This window comes from Harpia harpyja, chromosome 1 (genome assembly GCF_026419915.1).
Source record: "Harpia harpyja isolate bHarHar1 chromosome 1, bHarHar1 primary haplotype, whole genome shotgun sequence".
Lineage (NCBI taxonomy): Eukaryota > Metazoa > Chordata > Aves > Accipitriformes > Accipitridae > Harpia > Harpia harpyja.
In genome coordinates this window covers 30,380,157-30,405,487 of record NC_068940.1, presented here as the reverse complement: position 1 = coordinate 30,405,487, position 25,331 = coordinate 30,380,157, and the positions used below count along the sequence as shown (strand labels likewise).

General features: G+C 47.3%; 2 protein-coding genes across 2 annotated transcripts; one reads left to right on the top strand and one right to left on the bottom strand.

The window, feature by feature from the left end:
• Positions 1 to 1,794: 1,794 nt before the first annotated feature.
• On the bottom strand, positions 1,795 to 23,067 carry RAD21L1 (RAD21 cohesin complex component like 1). Its single transcript, XM_052783956.1, has 17 exons — positions 22,952 to 23,067; positions 21,318 to 21,643; positions 20,382 to 20,523; positions 17,823 to 18,010; positions 16,766 to 16,987; positions 15,052 to 15,181; positions 13,615 to 13,714; positions 12,013 to 12,119; positions 11,433 to 11,618; positions 10,714 to 10,815; positions 9,648 to 9,761; positions 8,381 to 8,610; positions 6,891 to 6,993; positions 5,935 to 6,074; positions 5,124 to 5,213; positions 4,317 to 4,394; positions 1,795 to 2,892 (listed from the first exon to the last, which is right to left on the bottom strand). Exons 5-17 carry the CDS (start codon positions 16,907 to 16,909, stop codon positions 2,704 to 2,706), a joined length of 1,713 nt encoding a protein of 570 aa, XP_052639916.1. The 5' UTR covers positions 16,910 to 16,987; positions 17,823 to 18,010; positions 20,382 to 20,523; positions 21,318 to 21,643; positions 22,952 to 23,067; the 3' UTR covers positions 1,795 to 2,703.
• On the top strand, positions 22,303 to 24,633 carry TMEM74B (transmembrane protein 74B). The gene is made up of 2 exons (XM_052783943.1): positions 22,303 to 22,409; positions 22,966 to 24,633. The coding sequence occupies exon 2, from the start codon at positions 22,981 to 22,983 to the stop codon at positions 23,470 to 23,472; it is 492 nt and encodes a 163-aa protein (XP_052639903.1). The 5' UTR covers positions 22,303 to 22,409; positions 22,966 to 22,980; the 3' UTR covers positions 23,473 to 24,633.
• Positions 24,634 to 25,331: the final 698 nt, after the last annotated feature.

The following is a 25,331-nucleotide window of genomic DNA, read 5'->3' as shown; positions in this document are numbered from 1 at the left end:
GTTCTCTCCACGCCCTCCCCGCTCGCTTGATGGGAAATCATGCCGGTCAGTGCTGGCACGGCGGGGCTAAGCTCTCAAGCAGTGTGGTTACTCATGGTACTACCTACACATTTCCTTCTGTAGCTATCGAGCTTCACCTTTCCAAATTATTTCATGAGCAAACATCTAGGGCGAGGCTGCTCAGCCCTTACTGGGAGCCACCAAGCGACTTACTGTGGCCCGCGTGGCAAGCAGCGGGGCTTCGGCTCCCACTCTGGTGACCACGGCTGAGAGTGCCCAAGGTCGGCTGCAGCCACCCCTTCAGCAACTGGGAGAACAGTGAGATGCACATACACATATACCTGTGTTACGTATGTACACCTAACATCCTATGTGTGACTTATGGAGGGAAACTGTTAAGCAGAGCCTGCTCCTAGTCCGGATCTGGACCCCAGTCCGACAGCTGAGCACAGCTGGGCAAGATTAAAACCCAAGTCCCTGTCTCACGACATGTGGAGGGATGCTGAGCTCGACGCTCCCTCCGGCATCATGCTCCCCCTGCCCTTGCAGGTTCCCTTTGTAACTCCCCCGCGGTTACGGCAGAGTTCTGACAAACCTGTTCTGTAAATACGCGCAAAGTCTTTCTTCCAGGACTTATTTCCTGCAAGATTTGTACCTCATTTATTCCGATACACAGACTATTTTCAATGTATATATATCCTGCCTCTCATTTATTCCTGCCTGCCTCCTGTCCGCCTCCAGCCTCCTTTTGTTTCCCTCTTTTCTGGTGAATCCAACACACAGCCTCTCTCCTTGAAAGGAAAATTAATGAGTTAGCGCATCTGCTGCCACTGGAGCTGCTCCTACCCTGTGACAGCGGCAGACGTGGCGCAGATGTCGGATGCAGTGTCATTTTGGATGGCTTTTCGGGGGAGAAAAATGGTTTCTTCTTCCCTCCCCAGCCTGCAGTGCTCCGTTTGCCAGGGTGCGGGAGCAGAGGGCTCACCGGGAGATGCAACGCGCCGGGAGGGATTAGGTCTGCTGCAGGGGAGCGAGGGAGAGGTTTTCTCTCCTCCTTCTGCCACAGGCTCACTGCCAAGATGCCGAGCAGGAGATTTGGAGAACCAAACCCTTTCCTCACCCCGGGGTTGGTATGCGACTCCTGAACAAAACTGCCAGGCCTGGGCCCGAAGAGGAGAGGGAAACGAGCCGCTCTTGATTACAGTCTTGGCCTGGGCTACGCTTGGCGAGCATCACTCCTGTTGGCATAAGAAAAAGGAAAATACTGTTTCTTTTGCAGAAAATGGAAAGGTTTTTACCTAACAGGGTCACTTTTCCCTCCCTTACACCCAGAAAAGTAACCCCTCGGAGAACCGCAGCAAAGGCTTCTTATTGCTTATTTTATCTAATTATTCCTACGTGGAAAAAAGAAAACCAACTGAAACCAGCCCTGCCACCGGCCAGCCCAAAGGCCAGCCCATCCTCGCCTGCCCAGTGCAGGGCCTTCAGTCATTTTAAAGCCTTTTTACTCCCCTGAACAGACCCCTCAAAATCAATTCCTCACATTCCCTAAACCCTGAGCCCACAAATAAATCAACGCCGGACAGGAACACCACGTGGTAGCAGAACCAGACACACGGGGGTGTAACTGAGGTGAGCGAACACCCGCAAAGCCAGGATGACAATATCATCCCTTCTTTCAAATTTTAAGAAAATCACCAAAAACACTGACTCCGAGAAGGCGAACCCAAAGGAGAGCTTAGGCAGCCGCCAGTTTTGATCCTTCAGAACAAACGCCAACAAGCTAAGGAAACATCTTGTGATTTTTATTGATTTCATATTAAGAGAGGTCAGCATATCCACAGCGCTGTAACACTCCGGAGTGCTGAACACACACAACCCTCCTGTGTCTCGCAGGTTTGATGCAACTGAAAAACACACCCTTTACAAAATGACGGTAGAAGTGTTAAAACGTATCCAAAATAAGCTAAAAAAAGCGAAGAACTAATAATGTCGGTTTAACATCCAATTTTAAATAGGCCTACACATAAATAAATAAAAGTGTTAGTCTTTAAGTAAATGTGCTCCATGAAATCTAAAATCGCAGGATTTCTAGGGAATAGGATTTCTCCCTGAAGCTTACGTGACTCTTCTCAGGATAGTGCAACTTCTCTCTGCCCGAACACGTAAAACTGATGCTGGAGACAGTAACTTGCCAGACCTTAAAATATCAAATACTGAACATTTTGACAGGAATAATTTCAAATAGACTAATTTTTTTTGACAGAGAGCGCTTAACAGACTTCTCTTACTGGTGGTGTTAGATAATTAACACACACAAGCCCCGTTAAAAATAATTTAACCTCCAAAGCTGGTCTCTAGGAAAGGTTTTTAAGGACTTTCATAAAATCCCTTATAATGTAAATCTCTGACATAGAATATGCATTTTAGCGATATTTTATTAACAGAATAAGTAACTGCTCATCATATAAACACATATATTAAAAATAAACATACTAGTGAACACCTGGGTAACCAACACTGAGGCAGCACACCTGCACAAGCCAGATACTTGCCAGTGCTGAGAGGTACTACGAAGGAAAGGGAGCTCTGTTCAGTTACAACGGTTTGACAAGACATTCAATCATTTTTCGAGGAAATATATTTGCTGAAAAATTTAGAATAAGTTTTATTTTTATTAGCTTATCCGAATGCTACGTGATGTCAGGGAGCGTTGAACATCGGGCCGAGGGTGGCTGTAATGTCAGCAAAGGGAGCACTCTGACTGAGCTCAATAGCTGACTGCTTCTTCAGAACAAGAAGGATGTAAAACTTGGCCACAGCTTCTTTCCGGTTGTTTTTCCAACAGAGCTCCCGAAAACTGAAAGAACGCATGCCTGATCTCTTCAGGTGCTGCAGAAGGGAAACCAGAAAATGAGTCAGGTCAGCTTCACTGCCAGTAAAACCAGATTCCATCAAGTCTGAACTGAAGAGTGCTGCTCGGAGTATTTTCTGCTTGAACGCCTTGAACAGGATCTTACCTTGGCATTTGCATTTATATAAGTGGCTCTTAACGTTTTATTGCCATAATATTGCTAGCACCTACATATGTTACTAAAATCTACATAGGCCCACAGTTCCAGTGAATTCAATGAAATTGTAGAGGCATGCGATGAAGAGCATCTGTAATGGGTTTCATGATTCAAAACAATAAAAATCATTGCGTCCCCCGTTCTTTGGATACAAAGTACCAGCTATATCCTAGGCAATTTCAGGCACAGCTAACTAAGTGTTATTATTTCGTAGTTTTTAACGGCTACACTTCTACGTAAGTAGTTCTTTATGGGCGTTGCACAGAATCTTTGAAATATGTTCACATAAAATAATTTAAAAAAAAAAAACAAGGCGGCTGTGAAGTTGAACTCCAGCGCTAGGGAAGAGCTAGGCTTGGACCAAAGTTTGGTGTGTTTTGCGGACAAAACCCACTCCCCACGCCCTCTTGCCCACACTCGGATTTCTCCATCGCCTTCCTCCATTCTCCCCTCAGCCACATGGCACACTGGATTAGGAGAACTGACCTGAAGGAAAATAACTTTTTGCTGTGTTTTTTCTACCCACCCCCAACCAGACCAACACTGAAGCACCAAAACGCTCGTCCAGGCAAAAAAGGAAGGAACAGGACTGAGACATTAGGCCAAGAGTTTGGACATCCAGCATCATGGCAGCCTGTGCTGGCTCCTGTCGATACAGCATATGATATCATACATTACAGCTTCACCAGTTTTACAAGGATTTCTGCAAGAAAAGCAGAATAAGCCTTCCTGATGCAAAGGCTACGCTCCCTGCTAAATTTCAAGCATCTTGAAAGCACTGGGGCATTAAAACCTCTTAAAAAAGGCATTACCAGCTTTCTTTTTAACATAACCCTCACTCGTTTCCCTAGCCTTCATCTCAGAAACAGCTCAAGCAGATGAATAGCCAAATGATGGCACCCTGCAGTGCTCAGCTGAGATCTGGCAACCTGTAAGGAACAGGGTTTTGTAGAGATACTCCAGAGCACACTCATAGAGGGAAGAGAGCAAGGGCTTAGTGTTACAGCAAACACTGCTGTGGAAGCAAACATTCAGAAAATGCTAGAGATTCCAGCAGCTGTGGGAGAAGACACCATGTCAGGCACTCAGAATCCTGGTTTCCTACATAAATACCCCATAATACGCAGTTACACGCTGTGTATGAGGGGCAGCAATATGATCAACAGTGTAAGAGATTTTCTGACATAGTCCAACTGAAATCAACACCTGGTTTTAGCATCTAATTACAAAATCCAGCACTGGTACCTGTAAAGTTTTTAATAACTGAAGAGTTCTTTTGCTCCACCTTATTTCTTCACTGTCTTTCCCATTCCTCTTTAGCTCCTTGAAATGGAATAGAAAGTTAGACAGCATGTGTAAAAAGTCACACACCATGATGATAAAAAGGACAAGAGTTCTAGGCTAATTGAAAATCCAACTGGAGCTGGACATCTTGATATCCATACTCAGGATATCTGGGACCTTTGAGACCTCTGCGGTCATACTAGGCTTTGTGAAACAGACAAAAGAATGCAAACTATGTTCCTTCTGCTATGAAGAGACAGATCGGGTGCAACAACATGTTGGGTACTATGGAAGTGGTCCCAGTCAGCCTTGGGGAGGCAGCTTCACAAGATACTGTTCTGCGTGACTGGGATTCTGACAGTATTTGTATTGGTCAGGGACCAAAAAGGATGTTCAGAAATTTGACTTTAGATTTTGGGCTTAACCTCTGAAGTCAAGAGGAGAAAACTGCCCTTGTTTCAGAGCGTCTGAGTATCCTCATAGCCAGTAAGTTCAGAAACTGTTTCCTTCTTACAGGAAGCACAATCACTAAATAAGGAGCTGTTTCCCTCAGAGACTGTCACCTTTGAATGTTGGAACACACATATCCCCGATTACCAAGCTTTAAAGTTTTTGACTGGCAAAATATGTACTAAAGACAATGTTAGTACACCAAAATTCACCATAAGTTCATGATGCCATCGCCTTTTTTTTTTTTTTTATGTTTCTGAGAAAGAAGACAGTTCTCTTTGAAATAAGTCAAGAGTTGTCAGTTTTGAGTACACATACATTTGCTAACTCAGCTTGCTGTGTTTCAGCTTTGTGGCCCAGTGAATTGGTCGCCAGTGAGGAGCTCTCAGAGAAAGCCATTCCGTCCTGCTGTTAGAACAGAAAGGACAATCAATAGGCATTACAATTTATGCATACAACGTAATTCTTGATTACATAATTCTGCTCAAAGAATTTATTATAATAAATGTTTTCCAAAATGATTTCATAGTTGCTATTTGTACTGCGTCTTTTCTCACATATGAAAGGACCTTGCTATAGTATTTATCCTACAGCTGGATCTACACCTATGGGCTCAGTTCAGGCACAGACCCTACATTTTCTGCTGCTGCCATTAGGTCCAATTTTGTCATTCTTTTTCAGCTTTAATGAGCCTCATATTCTCTAAAGAATGCCCTTTCACATTAGCCTAAATAAAGATGGCAGAAATAGATAATTTGTTGTTGCTTAAGTATCTCCTCAATATGAGACACAAAAGATAAGTTTTATCCTTTATAAAGATGATTATATTTATCTCTTTTGTACAAAGAGGCTATATTTCATATTAAGGTTTCATTTATACTTAGTGATTAAATTATAATCTAGATTGATTAATAGACATTTTAATTAATCATTTATTCATTGTGAGAGTCTACTAAAGTGCTTATAAATAAACTTTCATGACACAAGCTACTTGATGCTGTATCAGCTGTCTCTAGTAACCTTTTCAAGTATATATTAGTAATTTCTTAACGTGTTTTAAATGGAACCCTAGCATTAAATGAAACCAATAAACACATGTAGGTCTCTAAAAGTTATGGAAACTGCTCACTATAGTTTCACCACAGTTATCATCAGTTTCATTTCTGTTATTCTGTGATGTCAACATAAACAAATCATTTCTAATTTTTCTCTCAGTCTCTGAATGAGCTGACTCCTGCAGGTAGCTTGGCTCTTCTACTATCAGCATCTCTGCATTAATAAAAAAAACAAGGTTTAAGAGGAAATTACTGTGAATTGCTGTCCTTAAAAAAAAACCAAACCATTAAAAAACAAAAATCACACCCCAGTTAGAAATCTTTGAAAGTAAGACAGAATGAGTAAATACAGAATAAATATAATTCCCAACAGGACCATGGAAGAAGAACCTTCCGAGAGAGTTTTTCCTTTTCTAAAACTTGACCTTTATGGGCTTGCAGGAGGTGGTTTTCTTGATTAACTTCCAAGGCAAACATACAGATTATATTTCTAGCAGAGCAAAGGAATGAAAGCAGATACATCACCTTCTCAGAAGATCTAAAATGGAACATTTCTTCTTGCTTGATATTAACCAAAACACAATCTTCTAGATACAAATAGAAGTTATTTACATGAATTTGGAAATTTAGAGAGTGGTTTGATTAAACTCAGAATGAGTGGGAAGCTTTTTTTTTTAAAAAAAAAAACAAAACAAAACCATAAAACAAAAAAAACCAACGAATCTGCAGTTTGGTAGACAATTAGAGAAACCAAAAGGTGAAACCAAAAATACCTCCTTATGCCACAAGGAAGAAAAAGACTTGCATTTAATTTCTAATCTAAGGAACAAAAGAACAGCATAGTACTTAAAAAAGGTTATTTGTTTTTATGTTTTAAATAATTACCAGCCAATTTCCTTAACATTTAACTTTTTCAGCCTTTGATTTATAGAATACTGCACACAAAGACTGTGCACGTCTCTCAAACATTATGTAAAATAGAAAATATTTTCTAACAGCTAATTCTGCAACAACAGAATTAAAATATTACCTGTGGTACCTTGCTCTTTTCTTGTTTCTTCCATTTCAGACTCCCTCTGTATTCCATTTCTTCTCATCTTAAATCTGTGACTCTTGAAGCATTTTGCAAACAACTGAAAAAAATTATTTTTATTTGTTTGCTTTCAAAATATCATGTCAGATTATTTGCAAACATCAACACAAAGGCATGAATATGAACTGTATATTAAATACTGCAACCCAGAATTTAGATATTTGAATTAGGTCATTCTGAAAGTCTGCAATTTTTTTTTTTTTTTTTTTTTTTTTTTTTTTAAGTAATACCCTTCTGCAGCTTCAACTTTGGCAGTGAACTCCATGAAGAAATATCTTAGGAACAGCTTGGATTGTTTTTCCTCGAAGCCAGCCAGTAAGGAAGGATGAAAGAAACAAACATCTGCAGTTATCTGTGTGTGGATTTCTCTCTCCATGTACTGCTGTGTGAGTATTTTTCATCCTCATAAAGAACAACTTGTAATGCTGCACCTCGACTCTAAGAGGTGAAGCTGTGCTGCTGTAATGAACCTGCAGAGAGCTGTTTGCCTGGAGACCCTGCCTCCCAGATTCTCTCCACGCTACACAACAGAAGAAACAGTGCAATTAACATAATGCTGCCTCTCGTAGTTTACACCGTATCTTTCCATATCACCTTGTATACACATTGATCTCTTCTTTATCTTATTGTCAGCTCTAAACTTAGAACTTTTTTGAATGATCTGAGAGATACTACATGGGGACATGAGAGGCTTTGATAGATCGTATTTCCACGAAACAAGTATGTCTTTCTTGTGCAAAAAGAGCAGCAAGATCCACAGCCACAGGAAAGGGTGGTCTGGCTCACCCTTCCAGGCAAAGTGACAGCGTGATCAGGAACCTCTTGGTCCTCTGAAAGGCAAGTCCCTGACTGCTCTCCAGCTGGAAGTTTAATCTCCAAATCAGGAAAGTACAAAACAAATTGGTATACCATCTTTCCAAAGCCATTAGCAATATTATTATAATAATGTTTGAGCCTGATCTACCTTTAAAATAAACATAGAAGAGAGATATGGTCTCATATTGATTACAGAGCAGAAACAAAACAGAAAGTAATAAAACACAGTAGAAAGTAGAAAACAAAGTGACAGAAATCTAAAAAGTTGTGTATTACTGTACAATCAGTCAGGTGCCAGTATGTGAAATGAAACATCAGCTCTCAAGTTTCTTTGTCATTTTTTACTTGTTGTTGGAGTGCTGGAGATTAAAGCTGTGAGCACTATAGATGGTCTTTCTGATGAAGCAATTAGTGGTGAGCATGCAACTATCATCAGGTACCCAACTGAACTGTACTGCAAAACAATACTTCCAATGATGCTACACACCTGCAGTTTGCTAGGAGTTCACATAAAACCAAGTCTGCAAAATCTCTCACAGTTAGATCCTAGATGTGCAACAGTCCCTTAATCTATACAGTGGCATAAAAACCTACAAGGCATGGATCTTTACCATTTGCAGCTCAGCATGAACCACAGGCTGTGTGGCATGGGACAGGAGTTTATCCACACCTCCTGATTTCTTCCACATCATTGTTTTTTTTGTTGGGGGTGCAAGGTCTAACGTAGCAAGGATGTCTGCGCAGTTTTTAAGTTGGTTGTATATAGTGTTGCAGCTGAGTTCTTTCTCTACATCCACAAGCAACTTCCTCTTTCTTTTATTTTTTTTCCTCTGGGTGACAGCTAAACAGAGCAAGTATTTTTAAAAAAAAAAGTCTAATAAGGTCTATTCACACAAAAAAAGCACAAAAAAAATAGCACTGTGAATCAAACAGACAGGCTGCTGACCTCCTGAAACATGGCACAGACCTGAAAATCAAAGTACAAGTGCATGGGCCATTTCTCCAGAAGTTTTCACAAAGTATACTCCTTGTATTCTTGCACAGGAAATTCACATATGTTTAATTACGGAAGACATATGACTATCGTACTAAAGAACCGGGAACATGAGGACTTAATGAGAACACATGATATACTAACAAGGCTGAATAAGCTATCTTTAATCCATCAGGAAGTTAATTGTTCCAAGAACTGCTGATGTACTCAACAGGTTTCATCACCTCGTAATTAATATCTCTATTTGTCTGTTTAATCCTTTAGCAATTTGATTAAGATGTACATAGTAAACACAAAAGACAGACACAGATTGGTTATATATCCATAATTTCCTGAATATTATTTTGGCAGGCTGGAAAATTCCAGTATTCTAAATATTAGTGTCAACATGAACTTTTCTATTTGCAAACAGCCACCAATGTGATAGGTGACGTTTAGATTTACCCACAGAAGAAATGAAACATTTTTCTTTTTGGATCTTATTAAAGTTACAAGTTCACAAAACATAATTTTACAAAGTCCTGGAAGTTTTAAGACGGTTATTTTACACATAAAAATCAATGATGTGTCACTAGCGATAAAAGTTCTTCAGCTGAAACTTCAGGAACACTCATGAACAGGCCAGGCTTGCGCTGCTAGCAGAACTGCAGAACAACAAAACTTGGTTTGGTATGTGGGAGAAACTGTAAGCAGAGATTTGGGCAGATCAGATGAATAACCTGATACTGGTTTTGTATAATGGTTACCTTAAAACAGAACTCTGACAGCAGGAGCAGATGAAATCAAAAGTGGGAATAATCTGTTTTGCAAATATTTTCACTAACAAGAAGAAAAACAAACCTAGTTAACACAAACATTCAGCAAGAAACCGGTCAAGTTCTGACCTGTATCATCAACTGGCTCAAGCACAAATCCTTCTTCTTCATTCAACAAAAGTATTGTTTCATTCCTTAGATGACTGACTTTCTTAATGGTGGTGTCTGCACAGTTGGACTCAACTATAAGAAAACACAGCAAATAACCCAAATAAAAAAAATAAATTACAAGATGGAATAATTTCTCAATCTCACGACATAGAATGATATCAGACAAAAAAGATCAGAATTAGAAAACAATGATTTTGTCTATAATCTCACAATCACTTTAACTAGTAATAAATGGCACTGCTGCTGCCCATACTCTGCACCACATGCTTCCCTTCGCTGACACCAGAACCTGTATGATGGGGTGGTGGAACACACTGAAGAACTGCTCTGGAGGAAAACCCACCTGACGAAAAGTGGTTTTAGGGGAAAAAGTGTTTAGTTTCAATACATATCTGTTTCCAGTTCCATGCAACTGCACGGCAGTGTGGACATTTCTGGCAACATAAAAGGAACAGGTAGCACCAGCACTAGTGCAAGGAGCGGCAAGTGCCACTGCTTCCCCTTTAAAGCTGTTCCAAAATTCTAAGTAACAGTGTGATGGGGGTATAAGAATTTAAGATATTAAAAAAAAAAAATCCACAGAAACTCTTCAAAAATTAATTTCTTTCATCAATATCAAACCAAAAGAAGACTAACACCTTTATGAACTACTAAAGTGTCATTTGTCGCTGAAATATGAAGCCAGAAATACTCACAGGTGAAGTTCAAAGTTACAGCATACCCTTACTCAGTTTCCTTTCCCCTACAAAAGCAGTATCACACTGTCTGAGCAGCAGGGTGGATCAACAGCATATCCAACAGGATGTCATGTAAAAGTGTTTCTAAGCAATATCAAGTTACAAATCTGGAATCTCTAGGTCAAATTAAATTATACCTAAAGTGGTGGATGAAGCATATCAGAAAAAAGCAAAATAAACAAAGGAAAAAGGCAAGGGATATTATACAAAGCTGAATGTGAGTAACTTCAGGCATTAATACAAGAACAGAGGGTTCATGTGAGTAAGAGCAGACATTGCAAACTCACTGGCTGTGCTGTTCTCTGGCAGATCTTGTGACAAAGGACGTTCTTCCTCCATATCGAGAATGTGTTTTTCTAGGTCATTTTGCTCATCCCTCAACAGGATTTCTTCAATACAAAATGCATGGTTTTAATCATTCTAACACTTAGTCATGAAATATTAGCCTGATACAGCCTAATGTTACTTATGGAAGGTTAATTTTCTGCAAACAAAAAAAGCTCAGCTTCCACAGATGGCTGTCAACGGTACAGCTGTCTTCAACAGTACATAAAGGAGAACACTAGTCTTAACTTTGAGATTTCCACCCTTTCTTTGAAAAGTATGATATTAGCATTGCTTAAAAGGTATAAATCTATAAAGGTTTATGTAAATAAACCATAAAGATGTAGAAGCTACTTTGCTGCCTTTGTTATTACAACAATAAGGATAAAAATGCTGCAGTATTTTACCTTTGAAAATATAAATTAAACTGTTAAACATTAAATATAAATTGAATGCCTTTAATTCTAAAAAACTGAAATGTATCCTTTAAAACAATTTTCCTTGGCAATGTTTAAGTGATCATAGATTTAGTGACAAGTAGAAAATAATGAAGTATGAAAACAACAAAAAATACAGAATTTATGGTTGAAAACAATCACTTTCATGCTGTCTTGTTTGTTTTCCTGCAAGAATAAAAATATTTGGAAAGAAACTAATTCTGTTTATCAGTGGCAAACCCTACCAATCATATCTGCAGCATCCTCCTCATCTCCAAAACAGTCATGCTCAAAACAGTAGGTATCTTCATGCAGTGCAGACTTGTCTCCATTCACACTCGCAGAGTTGTGATCAGCCATAAGACTGTTACTGCTCGTTAAGATGCTGCCATCAAAGAAGCTCTGTTTTCTTAGTGCATCTGGTTCTTCATCTGAATAAACACAGAATTTCTGATGTTTCATCTGCAGTAATTTTTTAAATACATATTTATCCATTTCCTAACTTCTCAAATAATTTTTAAAAGATTGTACGATATCCCATACCTCAAATGGAATAAACAATAAACAATTTTAGCTAATTCAGTAAAAAGCAGAAAATGTTGGGTTTGATTCTCAGTCTCCAATATCATATTATATTACTTAGGCAGAGTACTTACACAAAAATTTAAGCATAAGACAGTATGACAGGCCAATCAGCACAAGTGTGAAACAAATGCACTTTTAATAACAGCTTTTTCACATGTGGAAAGGACTCAGACTGTACAAAATTTTGCATAAAACACACTTTTCCTTATGGAATATTTCTAATTTCTCAACTTCTCTCACCAAAGTTTCTATCACAGAGAAGTATATTGCTTTCGTAATCCTCTGTAAGTGTGATGTCTTCAGCTCTGCTCTGATTCAACGTAAAATGTTCAGCAACATCAATGGCACTGATGAAAAAAACATTATACAAAATATAGGGTCAACTGAAACCCATTGACCATTTAGCTGGAATTCACCATTTAGTGAAAACTTGTCTCTAAACAGCCTTCAATCCTGATGTTTTATCATAAATCCCCCAAAGATAGCTTCTGTTTTCTACGGCATTGCAAGTATCCCGGCTGATCCTTCTGTGGAGAGAGAACAACTGTTTCCCAAAGCTAGTTGCATTCAAGCCATTTAAGGTTTTATTGATAAAATTCACTGCTTTGATTTTCCTCTAAAAGCTAAAAATAAGCATATGGAAAACAGGTGCTATATGTTTATTAAAATTGATACCTCTAAGCAAGTAGGCAGCCGCCGCCTTTGCTAGGCAAAGTTTCTATGCAATCTCCAATGTATGTTGTACAGCAAAGACTGAATCTGCAATAGCCGTTAATGGCCCCATAGCTGGGGAGAGGTCCACGAGGGAGGGGAAGGCACTTAGCTAACTCAAGTTCAAAATACTCCACACACCTGGAACTCCATGAACAAATGATCCAGATGTATACTCAGAAAGCAACCCCGTGAAGAGACAGCAGACATGTTTATAAGGAGAAGGGAAGCACCCATCCTCCTCTCCATATTTTGTATTTCTCCACTCTGGTTTTGCCACTAAACTTGGGCTTCTGTGAGTTCGTTCACATCCGAGCCCTGCTATCTAACAGATGCTCATCGCATAGAAGGCATCTAATTAGTGTAACACCATCATCTGTAAATCAAACGACACAGACTCTTTGGGTATGCAGAAGAGGCATGCTTTAGAGTTAGCACACTGAGGTACTTGAATAAATAGTATTACATCACAGCTGTACTTACAAAATACTAAACACTTACAGGTCCCATCAAACTGTATTTATGATGAGATACAGAGGAAGCCTCAGTGGAAACCTGTTATCCTGGACCTTTGGGAGCATTAGAGCCATCAGAAACATGTCTTGGCCTCCTGCTTTGTAGCAGTTTTTGTACATTAATGCTGATGCGTGTCAGAAAAGCCAAAGAAATATGCTGGCTTTTCATCGGGAGCCAAGCTGACTACTGCTGATAAAATACCCCAGCCCCAAAGAGCAATGAAGCACAAATTAAATGCGGTTACACAATGGAACAGCACAACACTGTGAGGTTACTAGCCAGAGCTTCCTTGGTCTTACAACAGGATTTATACTAACTTTTATATCTTCTCTTGAGGTCAGAAAGTTGTTTGCAGGCTTCACTCAGACAATTTAAAATCCTGAAGTTTAAGTTCAATACACTATTTCATTGTAAAAGTCTGTTGTTTTAACAGACTTTGAGGAACTCTACAAAAGCACAATTCCTGCGACAGCCTTGTAAAGCTGACTCAGAATTTAGAAGAATTCAGTTATCAAACGAAAACAATTCCATCCAAGTCTTGATCGGATAACAGCAAGGATATCTTTTACTTCCGAAAATACTAAAATTATGAATAAAAACTAGGGAAGCATTTACTTTAAATCAGGTAGTGGTATTTCAAAATCATGAAATTCTTCAGGTAATGTAATGGACTGATAAGCAGCCTCAAAGTTCTCTTCTGGAAGGTCAACAAGTCCTAAAAGAAATGGACAACATAACAAAATAAGTATCAATAAAATAAAAGTAATGTTCTCCCAAGTACGTATAGTAAGACTATAAACCTGTCAGGAAGGTCTGCTGCCATTCTAAATAACAGAAGGGTAAAGCTTAGGCACTTTGTCACCAGGACTCCAAAGTGGAATTAAAATCCTTAGTTTATGTATACTTTAGAAGCCATATTTTTTACAGACAGATACAGAAGAGTCTGCTGCTACAGGACCTGAAATACTGTAAATACATTTGGTTTATGAACAACTGCTTTAAGTCCCTGAAAGATTCTCACAGCTGACATTTAGCCTAGAGTCTTTCACACCACTTCAAATGAATTACTGTGTTTTCTTTTTCTCTCCAGTGTCTGTATAACACTATTCTCCAGCATCAAATAATTATGAAGTGAGACTGCAAATACTTGGTAATCAGAGAATCCTGGAACAATTCAGGTGAGAAGGGATTTCTGAAGGTCATCTAACCCAACCTTTTGCTCAAAACAGTTAATTTCCAAGTCAGATCACTTTTGACTATTTCTGCTGATGGAGATTCCATAGCATCCCCGGACAGTCTGTTTCAGCATTTTTCCGCTTCCACTGAGAGTTTTTCCCCCCTTATACCTAGCTGGTGTCTCCATTGCTGTAGTTGTGACCATTGTTCTTGCGCTGTGCAGTCCTCTATAAGCTACAATAGTAGCTATTCAAAGTAGATAGTGCTGTGTACTTATTGTGTTTCTCCTAGAGACTTCCAAATGTTTACAAATATTAACTAACTAATCATGATCATATCCTTGAGAATAATGTAGGGTAGGTATCTGCTATTCTGCAAACAGACCAGGTCACAAAGCACGTTAGGGCTGGCAATAGATGCTGCTGCCCTGTTCTTAGTCTTTTTTTAGACAACAGTGCCTCCCCATTTGTTGCATAAGCATGACAAACATACAGCCCGTTCATTGGAAAAGGGTCCAGTCATCTCTGCTCCCTTTTTGCTGGCTACATGGCTAGACCTCAAAACACAGTCAGATCTGGCACTAACACACTGTTAGACATGTTGTTGGTGTCATCAGAAATTAAAATTAATTGTCTAGCAACAGAGGCTGAATTCAAGCTTCTTCTTGTACGACCACTTAAGATACTGCTTCTTTTAAAGGAGTCAAGGACCTGAAATGGCATTAAATTAAGCCAGACTAAACATCAGCAGTAGGCAGTAGTATGTTCAATTTCCTTTGGCATCAATAACATGTATTTAACAGAAATACCCATAATTAACTTTTAAAATTAAAGCTGTAAAGGACACAGATGGAAAAATGCAGAATTCTCCACATACCTGGGCGAAAAGCTGTCTTCATTTTTGTCAAAGCTTCACTACAGTCTGCCAAGAGGTACTTTGCTTTTCTGTGGTAAATCCGCACCACTCCTAGGAGTAAGTGTCCAGAGGTTCGCAGAGCTATTGTAAACTTTGATGATTTAAAAAAGTTGTTCAGGAGTTAGTATTTTTGACAAAAAACATTAAAATGAAAATATTACACAGTAGCAACAGAGTTCCAGTAACATACATCAGTACAGAGCTCTACAAAATTCAACAGGGCTTTGTACTGATATAGAGGACCATAAACAGAAATGAATTTTCAGAGCTAGGAACTTCTAGTTGCTTCTGTTCCTAAACATTGTCATGCCAAAGCGTGAGTCCTGAAGTGATGCTCTTACTTTATCTAAAACATCTCAGCTTATTACCAATGAACAGTGTAACACATCCTGAAACAGAAAGTAGCTGCACATACCCTAGTCTTTGACACTTTGGTTATTTAACTGAGCAGACACCATACCAGCTATGCCCTTATTCATGCAAACAAAGGCCATAACTATGCCTTTATTTATGCAAAGTCTTCCTGCACCAAGCACACTCAAGGTGGGCATGCTGATGCTAGACAGGACAGCATGCAAGGGAGAGTAGAGGGTACTTAACTAGTACCTCTTGGGAAAGACTTCCAAATAATATCAAGATCATTTTAAAAACACTCATGCAAGACAGACAATGAAATTCAGGCTACCAAACATCAAGCAGGTATTTTCACAGAGGAAGAAAAAAATAAATAATAAAAAAAAAATCTGCTTGCACCAGCTGGAAGCCTTGGATCTCCTGAACCATTGATAAGCGACAGTGCAAAGCGTTCCTCACTGTTCCCTGGGATGCAGTTGCAACAGAGAGACCAAGGACTGAGTCATGGGTACTTGACTGCCTGCATCTGTGCTTGTTTGAGTCATACCTTATCTGTGACACGCAGAGGACTTCAGCCTCCGGGACTTGTTCATCCAGAGTCCCTCATAAGCACTACGTATGCTTAATTATATATTTAACGGCTTATAATGGGGGACCTGGAAGAAGTCCACTGAAAGCGGAAGGATGGTTACAATATGTCAAAAGTTATTTATTTTAAGATCAGCAAAAGCATTCTCTTCAAGTGGTCTGGGTACAACTTCACGGCAGTTTTCTTAGGCCCTTGACTTTGGTTAAGCAGCTGACTTTTCAATCTTTTTGAGACAATTTCCTCAAATACCAGCATTTCCCAAATTACATTGAACAATATCAACTCCAAGTCTCTGAAGAAAGACCAGGGCTACCACACCACACTGATGGGGTCATGTTGCCTCACGAGCCACTCAAACCCAGGCACCATGACCCCTCGGCCAGCGGTGCCCACTCAGCACTCCCTGGAGCTCTATCCGTGTGTGGAAAAACAGATTTGTATAAATTGTGGTAACGTTGGCTTACACTATACATAAATGTATGCCACAGATCTCCAGGTGTAAAACAGCAAGTAAAATACTTGCACAACTGTCATTTAACAGGATGGAGATTTTAACCAAGTGAGAACTGAATTAAAATCAGATTAGGAATTTACCTCATACTGGTTTTGAAATAGCCACAAATTTGTCCAGCTAAGTGAGTCTCCATGATAGCAACAGTCCTGTTCCCTACTGAAGATGAAGGCCTCTAGCCCAGAACTTATCAGAAGACACCTTCTCATTTAATAACATACCTTTGGCGAGATGATCTTTTCAACGGTAGTCTCTAAATTGCACTCAAATATATGAGCTTTGGTGAGCTTCTTCTGCCAGTGGGCAGCAAGCCATATTTTGGCCAACGGCCCACGCTTGTTGATCAGCAAATGCATGTAGAACATGGCGCCTGGGCTGAGGCTCACAGGCCAACCCTGCTGCCACCTCCCTGGGCTGTTCCCCTTTCCAATGGGAGAAGGGTCCTGGGGCACAAAGCGGGAAGAGGGATTTAGCGGGACCCAGTTGGACACTGAGGGGACGGGGGGATCCAGCCAGGTGCTGAGGGGATGGGGGGGATCCAGCCAGGCGCTGAGGGGATGGGGGGGATTTAGTGGGGCATGAGGGGATGGGGGACCCAGGTGGGTCCTGAGGGAATTGGGGGGGAGCGGATTTAGCGGGATCCTGAAGGAACAGAGGGATGCAGCCAGGCGCTGAGGAAACGGAGGGAGATTTAGCAGGGCCCTGAGGAGATGAGGGCACCCAGCCAGGCACTGAGGGGACCGGAGGGGGATTTAGCTGGCCCTGAGGGGACAGAGCGACTTGGCGGGGCCCGAGGGCCGGTAACGGGGCGGGAGAGCCGTGCCGGGGGACCCCCCCCCCCGCCCTCAGGTATTGCGGCGGGAGCTCGCGCTGAGCACCGGCCCGCTGCCCGCCGCCCCGCCCCGGGGCGGCTGGAGGTGCTGCCGCAGGGAGAGCGGGGGGTCCCGGGCCGCGCTGCCCCTCTCGGGGGCCGGCTCCCTGTCCTCGGCAGCCCCTCGGGGTCCGCTGGAGAAGCCCTTCGCTGTCCGGGGCGGGCGGGGAGGGAATGCGGGGGCAGGGCGGCGGCTTTTGGCCACGGCCCGTGAAGGGACTTGGCGGGCTTTTGGGGGGGGGGGTGTCTGCAGAGCGCGGTGCGCTTGCGGCTGCAGGGCTCCAGGGCAGGCGATTCCCAGCGGCCTCCCAGGCAGGGATCTGCTGGTATAAATCAATCCCCATTTCTCCCATTCCTTCCTGGGGCTGGCGGGGAGCACGCACCTCCAGGAGCATGACGCTGCTCACCTCATTTTAGGTTCCTGTGAATGGAGAGCACCTCCCCAGCTCTCTTCTTCTTCTTCTTCTTCTTTTCTCCTCCTCCCAAACGCTTTCGCCCTTGACATTTTAAAAGCCTGCTTGGGAAGCACCACCCCATCGCTTTCTCTGCAGGTGAGCAGGTCCTGCGTGGCTCCGAGCATGTTTGATAAAACTGTCTGGGTAAAGGCAATTTGCAGAAGGAAAAAAAAAAACAAAACAAAACAAAAACCCAAAAGAGCTTCAGATCTGATCTCTGTGCAGAGGGATAAGGGTAAAGGAGGTCAGCCACAGCCACCACCAAGAGGAAAAGGCAACATGTTTGCACACTTACATATCACTAGCCAGAAAAAAAAAAATCCACCAGCCCTCCACTCCATGCTTTCCATGCTTTGCTTTATATTCAGGCAGAGCACAGCGAGTTTCCTGGTGCTGCCAAGCCACAGCCCAGTGCATCAGCTGTTGCCATATCACAAGGCACCTGTGGTTTTCCCCATCTCCCGGGTGGCCTGGTATTAGCTGAAAATAATTAGATCTCAATTATCACCAGGAAAGTTTTGAGCCTCTTCCCAGCACGGCTCTACAGCTGGTCTTACGGGAAGGCAGGGCTCCATCCCTTCGGTTGCCTTTGGGCAGAACTGGTACCCTGGGCTGGGGCTCAGACGTGGCTGTTTGTGGAAGGAGAGGTGTTTCTGCTATAAAAGGCCCTTGGAGCAATGCATCCCCAATGCAGACCTGGAGGAGCCCCCCACGAGCCCCGAAGCAGGCGTCCACTGTCCCTGCAAGGGCACAGAGCCTGCACGGGCACGCTGCACCCTGCGAGAGGGAATCGACTCGCACCCGTGCCCGGCTGTGCCAGCTCCAGCCCTTCCTGGTGCCGAGGCTGACTTCCAACCCGGGGGTGCAGAGCCAGCCCTGCCTGCCTCGCTGGTGGCAACAGCTCCCCGGGGCAGTTTGCAGGATCAGAAACCCCACGGGCAGCCGGCACTGCGTGTGGATCACCACGTGCATGGGGAGCACCGGGGTGCTGCGTCCATGGCACGCAGGGACCGGCAGTGCCAGGAGGGGAGGCCGCGATGTGCCAGGCACCTCTGGTTCTCACAAACTGCTGGATCTCCCCGCCGGTGTGGAGCTGGCAGCTGGCTCCTGAATTGCCCGGCTGCTTTTTCCCTGACCTCCGAGTCACCTTGAGCCATGCTGGCTGCAGGTGTTCGCTCTGCCGTGGGATGCTGTGAATACTAAGGAGACAGGATTGAAAATTCACCTCTGTGGCGGGGCTGGATTGGGGTCAGCACTGCCAGTGGGCACTGGGCAGCCGCAGCAGCCGTGCACACCCCAGAACTGGGCTGGGCTGTACAGGGCTGTGTTGGAGGGACCTGGAGGGACAGAGCCACGTCCACAGACCTTCTGGCTCCCTCGCATTCCTGCTCCTGCTGTCTCTGGTGGCTTGGGGCTCCCCTTTGCTGTCCCTCTCATCCCCGTTTAACCATTTTGGCCAAGCGGTGGCATGTTCCCATCTCCGGCAGCCCCATCCTGCTCCCTCACCCTGCTCCGTCTCCCAGGCTCCCTCCCTCCCTCCTCTTTCCATTTCTTTCCAAGCCCTCAGTCTCTCCCCTCCAGCGCTCCTGCAGATTCATTGTGAATTTTGGCAGCGCTGTCTCTGACCTTGGCTGTCTCCCTCCTCTCTTTGCTCCTGCGCTGGCAGCATAAATCTTGGCTGTCTCCATCTCTCCTCCCCTTCCCTTGGTGCCAGTGCCCGGGGATGGAGTGGCCCTTGCCAGCCCCCAGCCCCACGCTCAGCCAGCTCGGGATTGGGCTGGGGAAGGCTTTTGGGCAACCCACCCCATGCCCTCCAGCCCTCCAAAGGCCCGAGGCCATCTCCCAGCTCCCATCCAGCAAAGGCTGCGGGACCCAGGGGCAGCAGAGCAAAAGCAGCGACATGTGCAAGATGCGTCCCTCCACCTCATCCATTGCAGGTGTCTTCTCGAGCATCTCTGCGGACTGGGGGGTGCAGGAGCAGCCCCCCGGGTGGCATGGAATCCTGACTCCATGGCAGAGCGCAGCATGGACCTGACCGCCATACCGGCTGCCTCTGTTCTCGCAGGCTCATCCCTCTTCGTGTATGAAGGCAGGCGGGAGCCGCAGCACAAGTGGCTCTGCCTCTGCCCCCCAAATCCCCAGCCTTGCAGGGGTCCCAGCCTCGGCACCCTGGGCACCCCGGGTGCATCATCAGCCGCAGGGCTTGGGTGCTCCAAAATGACCATGGCTCTGCTCAGGAGCAGACCGGCAGCGTTTCTGGTTTTCCCAGGGAATTTGGCGATGCTAGAGGCAGCAGTCCGTGGCGCTGGCGCATTCTCCTCCCGGCCCTGCTCCTGCCTGCCCGTCTGTTCGCAGGGATGTGCCCGCCTGCTCCAGATCCATCTTTTCCTGCTGATTCGGGACAATCTGTGTCCCGTGACCTACTTGTCTCCAAGCATCTTCTGCCTTCCTGCGGAGTGGGTTGGTACTAAAGCCTCTCTAAATGTGGTTAACGTGTCAGGATGCACTTACATTTATTTTTAATTCTGCTTCTTTCTTGGCCCACTTCTGGATGCGTCCCCAGGGATGCTGTGCTGGGAAGCCTCTGCGTTTTGACACAGTGCACGGGAGCAGCAAGCGGGTGGGTCGCAGCACGCACAACCTCCACTGCAAACTTAAAAAATAATAAAATCATGTGTACCCCTGCCCCTGGCACAGCAAAAGGTGATGGGACACCCCAGCCCACCCCACAGTCCCCGGCCCTGCTGCAGCTTGGTGACTGGAGACACCACGGGTTGGATCCATTTTCGGGCAGTGCCGGTCAGCATCGGCCGCAATGTGAGCGCGTTGCAGTGGGGAACGCAGGGAACCTGCAAACCCATTTTGCCGAGCTAAACAAATAATTAAAATAGACAGAAAACCTTCCCAGGGCACGCTGGAGGAAAATTTGAAAAAAAAGTGAGAAAATGGCTAAAAATTATCCAGAGGTTAATTTTTAACAGAAACTTTAGAGGTTAATGGGGGAGATGTTCAAGGAAGGATAATGTTGTCACCCGTCATTGAGCAACAGTGGCACAAGCCAAGCTGGCCTTGCCGGTACTATGCCAGCACCAGTGCCTGGAAGGGTGCTGAGCCTGTCCAGTGCTCAGCCTGGCTCCCTCAGAAATTACAAATGCGCCTCTTTTTTTGGTGTGTGCATCCCCCCTAAACTCTCTGAACCTTTTTGATCAGTTTTAGCTGTATTTGACAAAGGCTTCAGACAAAGTCCCTGGCTGTGTCATAAAACGGGTGGTAGGAGATTCCCATCTGCTGTCCCCATTCTGGAAAACATCCCGGCACCGTGGGTCACGTGGAGCCCAGCGTGGCTGCAGAAGGACTCGCTGTGCGGGGTGACCAGGGTGCAGGGCACAGGGTGGGGGGTCAGGGCACCGGCCACGCGTCCCTGCAGTCCCTGCGCTGCGAGCTCACCCAGTACCGGCGGCAGCAGCATCGGCGCATCTTCTGGTGCGATCGCGGGTGAGCTTGTGAAGACGCTGGAGGCATGTGAATGTGCTGAAGGGAATGGCAATGTGATGGACAAATCTTCCCGGCAGCTTTCAGCAGCCCACCCGCTATCGCTCAGGATTTACGTCCACAACCCTATCTCCAGGCACCGCTCCAGACACGGAAATAGCACACGTCTTATTAACAAACGAGCTAAAAGCATGCTGCTGCCAGCAGGTCACTGCCGGGCTCAGGCCCGGATCCAGTTTCAGGTCAGGGAGAAGCGGAGTGCGGGTGCTAACACAAGTGCTCTGTGAAAAATGGAATAAATAGCGTGGTGAAAGGCGGGGGTGAAGGGGGGCTCTGTGCCGCGGGACTGCGGTGGGACCGTGGCCATGGGGGCCAGCCTGGCTGGGGGAATGGCTCTGGGCAGCAAGCACCATCATGGACTCTTCTGTCCCAGGCTGGAGCATCTCATGCCTGGCCCAAACCCAGGTCAAGCCCTGATCGTTTCCCTGGGGATTTGGGGACAGGCTTGGGCCTTGTGGGGGCTCTTGGCAGGCAGCCGGCCAGGCTGGAGCTCTCCCTGCTGCGTTCCGGGCTGGGAGCTGCAGGGACTCGGGATGCAGTCCCAGCGTCCCCAGCCCAGCTCTGCCCCGGGTCCCCAACGGGGGACAGCTGGTTGTGGGGTGCCCAGCCAGCACCCCACGGGCACGTCCCCCGGGCATGACCCACGCTCTCCCCTGTGCAAAACCCACCGTGCTGCTCTGTCCTGTCCACCCGTGCCCCTTCCCATGCAGCCGCACCCCCTTCACCCCCCCAACCCCGGCGTACCCACAGAAGGTCCTGGTGCTGTCGGGGGGTGCACGGAGGGTCCCCTGTTGCAGGCGGGGCGTGCACAGACGGTGCCGGTGTGCAACCGGGCGTGTGTGCGTGCGTGCGTGTGTGTGTGTGTGTGTGTGTGTGTGTGTGTGCACCGGCGGGGCCGGCAGCTCGGGGCACCCACCGCCCGCCCCGCCCGCCGCCGCGGCTGCACCGGCACCGGCCCCGGCCCGGGGAACCGGGGACGCGGCGGGGGTAGGCAGCCCGGCGCGGGGTTTTTGGGGGGGGGGGAAGCAGCTCGGTGCGGGCACCGGCGGGGCAGGCAGACGGAGGCGGGACCGGAGAAGAGGGAGCGGAGCCCGGCGTGGGGACCGAGGCCCCAACCCGGTGCGGGGAGCGGGGAGGGGCTGGGTGCGGGGACCGGGGAGGCTGGGTGCGCTCCGGGGGTACCGGAGGGGAGAGCCTGGCGGGGAAAACGGGTCCGGGCGGGGCAGCCCGGCGGGGTCACAGGGACACGGGTCTCCGAGGGGACCGGGGGGGGGGTCAGCCCGGTTCGGGGAGGCAGGTGCCTGGTCCAGGGATAAGGGAGCAGCCCGGTGCGGCGACCCGGGTCCGGGGAGGGGGGCCAGCCCGGTGCGGGGACCCAGCTCCGGGGTTCGGGTAAGCGGGATTCCGGGCGAAGAAGCAGCCCGGTTCGCGGACCTTGGGGCCGGGGCGGGGGGGGGCGTTGGCAGCCCGGTCCGGGGAAGCGGCTCCGGGGGAGGGGAAGAGCGTCCCGGTGCGGGTCCGCCGCTCACCTCTGGCCCCGCAGGCCGGCGGCGGCTCCATGGCGTCCCCGCGGGCGGCGGAGCTGCGGAGCCCGGGCGAGGCGGCGGCGGCAGCGGCGGCGGCGGCGGGCGGGGGCGGCCCGGCGGGTCCCGGTGCGGGCCCGGGGCTGGCGCTGGCGCTGGGTTGCGCGCTGAGCGGGGCGGCACTGGTGGTGCTGGCGGGGGCCGTGCCGCGGGCGGCGCGCCCCGACCCGGCGGTACCGGCGAGGCAGATGGAGCGGTTGGAGGCGCGGGCGGCTCGGCTCCGCGCCCGCCTCGATCGGTGCACCGTAGCCGGGCTGGCGTTGCTGGCCCTGGGCGGGCTACTGCTCGCCGCCCTGCTGCTGGCCGCCGCCGCCGCCCGTCGTCGCGCCCGGGCCGCCCGCCGCACCGGTGGTACCTACGGCTCGGTACGCCTGAGGATGCGGAGGGTGTCGGCCGAGGGGACGCGGGCGCTGCTGGAGAACCAGCTCAGCCCCCCGTCCCAGCCCCCCGAGGGGCCGGGCTCCTAGCCCCGCACGCCCCCGGGGACCCCGGGCTGCCCTGGGGACCCCACGCCGTCGGCAGAAGCGGGGGTCCCCTCGCCGCGCCCCGACACCGATGCCGTCCGCGGAGGCTTTGCCCGCCAGCCTTCGGCCACCTTCCTCGCCTTCCCGGACGCTTCACGGATGGGGGTCCGTCCGGCAGCACTGGAGCGATGCGGCTTTGGGATGCCCCGCCGGACTGCACGGCTTCTGCCCAGGCTGTTCCCCACCACCGGCATCACGGCAGCACAGCCTTCGGATGCCCTGCTTGCCTCCCCGGCACCTTCCTGGATGGGGTCCTGCCCGCCAGCATCGGGGCAACGGCACCTTCAAGACACCCGTGGCATTTCCGTGTCGCGGCCGGCCGCAGCCTCGGCTGGACGCAAGGCCGAGCTCCCCGCCGCAGCCGGCTCCTTCCCGGCAGCCAGGGCCTGGGGCCAGCTGCTCCTCTTTGGGATGGAGCTTCTCATTTTCTGCCATTGGTGACTTTTTTTAGCAATAGTTTCTTGTAAAACTCTGTGGCTTAGAGTTGGCACTTGCACCGCTCTGGGCAGAAGAGAAGGAGACAGCAAGCGTGACCACCGGCCGTGCAGCGGGGTCCAGCCCCCCGCTGCCCCCCAGCCCTTGCACCCCACCAGCCCCACTCCGGAGAGCGGGATGAAGGCCGGACACACGCCCGCACAGTGCTGAGCATCCCACTCCCACCAGCAACCCTGGAATGGCCTCCTCAAAAATCATGGTGCTCTGTCCGGAGGAGAGAGGACAATTCCCAATGCCTCGAAATGATGTGGTTCTTCTGTTCCCATGTTAGACAGGCAGCTCTGCCCGCCGGGGTGCCCGCGCACGAGCCTTTGTGCTGATCGCAAGGGCCATTGTCTGCGGCGTGAAGGTAAAATTGCATCTCGGGAATTAAACATGAAGCATCATTAAAGCACAATGTTCTGTGGAAAGAAAAATCGGTATGAGCAGGATGCTGAGAAAGGGAAATAATTATCCCATAGGAAAATGCAGACCCACAAAAGGTGATGTTTGTCATGAACTGCCACCAGGTTTTAATCCATCCCATAAATTCCTCGCTTCAAATGTTTCCAGGCAGAGACAAATCTCGCCAGACAGCCCCACACAAGAGGAAAGTCATTTTTACATGCAGTGTGATTGCCTGGGTCAGGTTTTGTTTCAGAGCTTCCAGTGTCCCCTTCGGATGCTGGGGACAGCATCCTCTGCCCTGTGTTTTCATTTCTAGCACTTTGCAGCCGATTCATCCTGTTGCTGTGAAGGGCCGCACATCCCTCTCTCCATCACCACGTCACCCATCCACACTCCATATTTATTTTAGGGTCCCAGCAAATGGCCTCATGCCCGCAGCCCTGGCACCCTGGCACCTTTCGCTGGTATTAAACCATGCTTGGGGCAAAATGGGCGGCTGTGCTCCACTGTCCCCCAAACAGGCATCGCCTCTGCCCACATCCCTGGGATGAATGGCTGTGAGCAGAGCCTGCAGGGTCAAATGAAGGGCCCAAGCAGGGCAGGGAGAGCAAATGCTATCATGGCTGTCACGGAGAGGCTGATCCTGGGGCAGGGGGCCCACACCACAGGAGGAAGGGGAGGAAAGGGAGGAAGGCTCTTGTGCAGGGTCTGCTGGGGGAGCCCTGGGTGTTCGCAAGGAGACTCCCCTGGGAAAGGCAGAAGTCCCTCCCGCAACTCTCAGCGCTGGTCCTGCGAGCCTGGATTAGAAAATAAACCCATTAGAGGGAGAAATCATCCTCATCAATTTTTGTCGTTTTAAATAACGTGGAAGAGGTCTTTCTAGGATGAAAGGCTGAACCTGGTTGGAGGTTACATCTGCT

What these genes read in the sequence shown, in the direction of transcription:
- RAD21L1 (XM_052783956.1), bottom strand. Translation starts at nt 16,909, where the DNA reads ATGTTCTACATGCATTTGCTGATCAACAAGCGTGGGCCGTTGGCCAAA. An exon ending in TGAGCCAGTTGATGATACAG is followed by an intron (nt 8,611 to 9,647) that starts GTCAGAACTTGA and finishes TGCTCTGTTTAG; the next exon opens with CTGTCACCCAGAGGAAAAAA. An exon ending in AAAAGAGCAAGGTACCACAG is followed by an intron (nt 6,075 to 6,890) that starts GTAATATTTTAA and finishes TTATTAATGCAG; the next exon opens with AGATGCTGATAGTAGAAGAG.
- TMEM74B (XM_052783943.1), top strand. Translation starts at nt 22,981, where the DNA reads ATGGCGTCCCCGCGGGCGGCGGAGCTGCGGAGCCCGGGCGAGGCGGCG.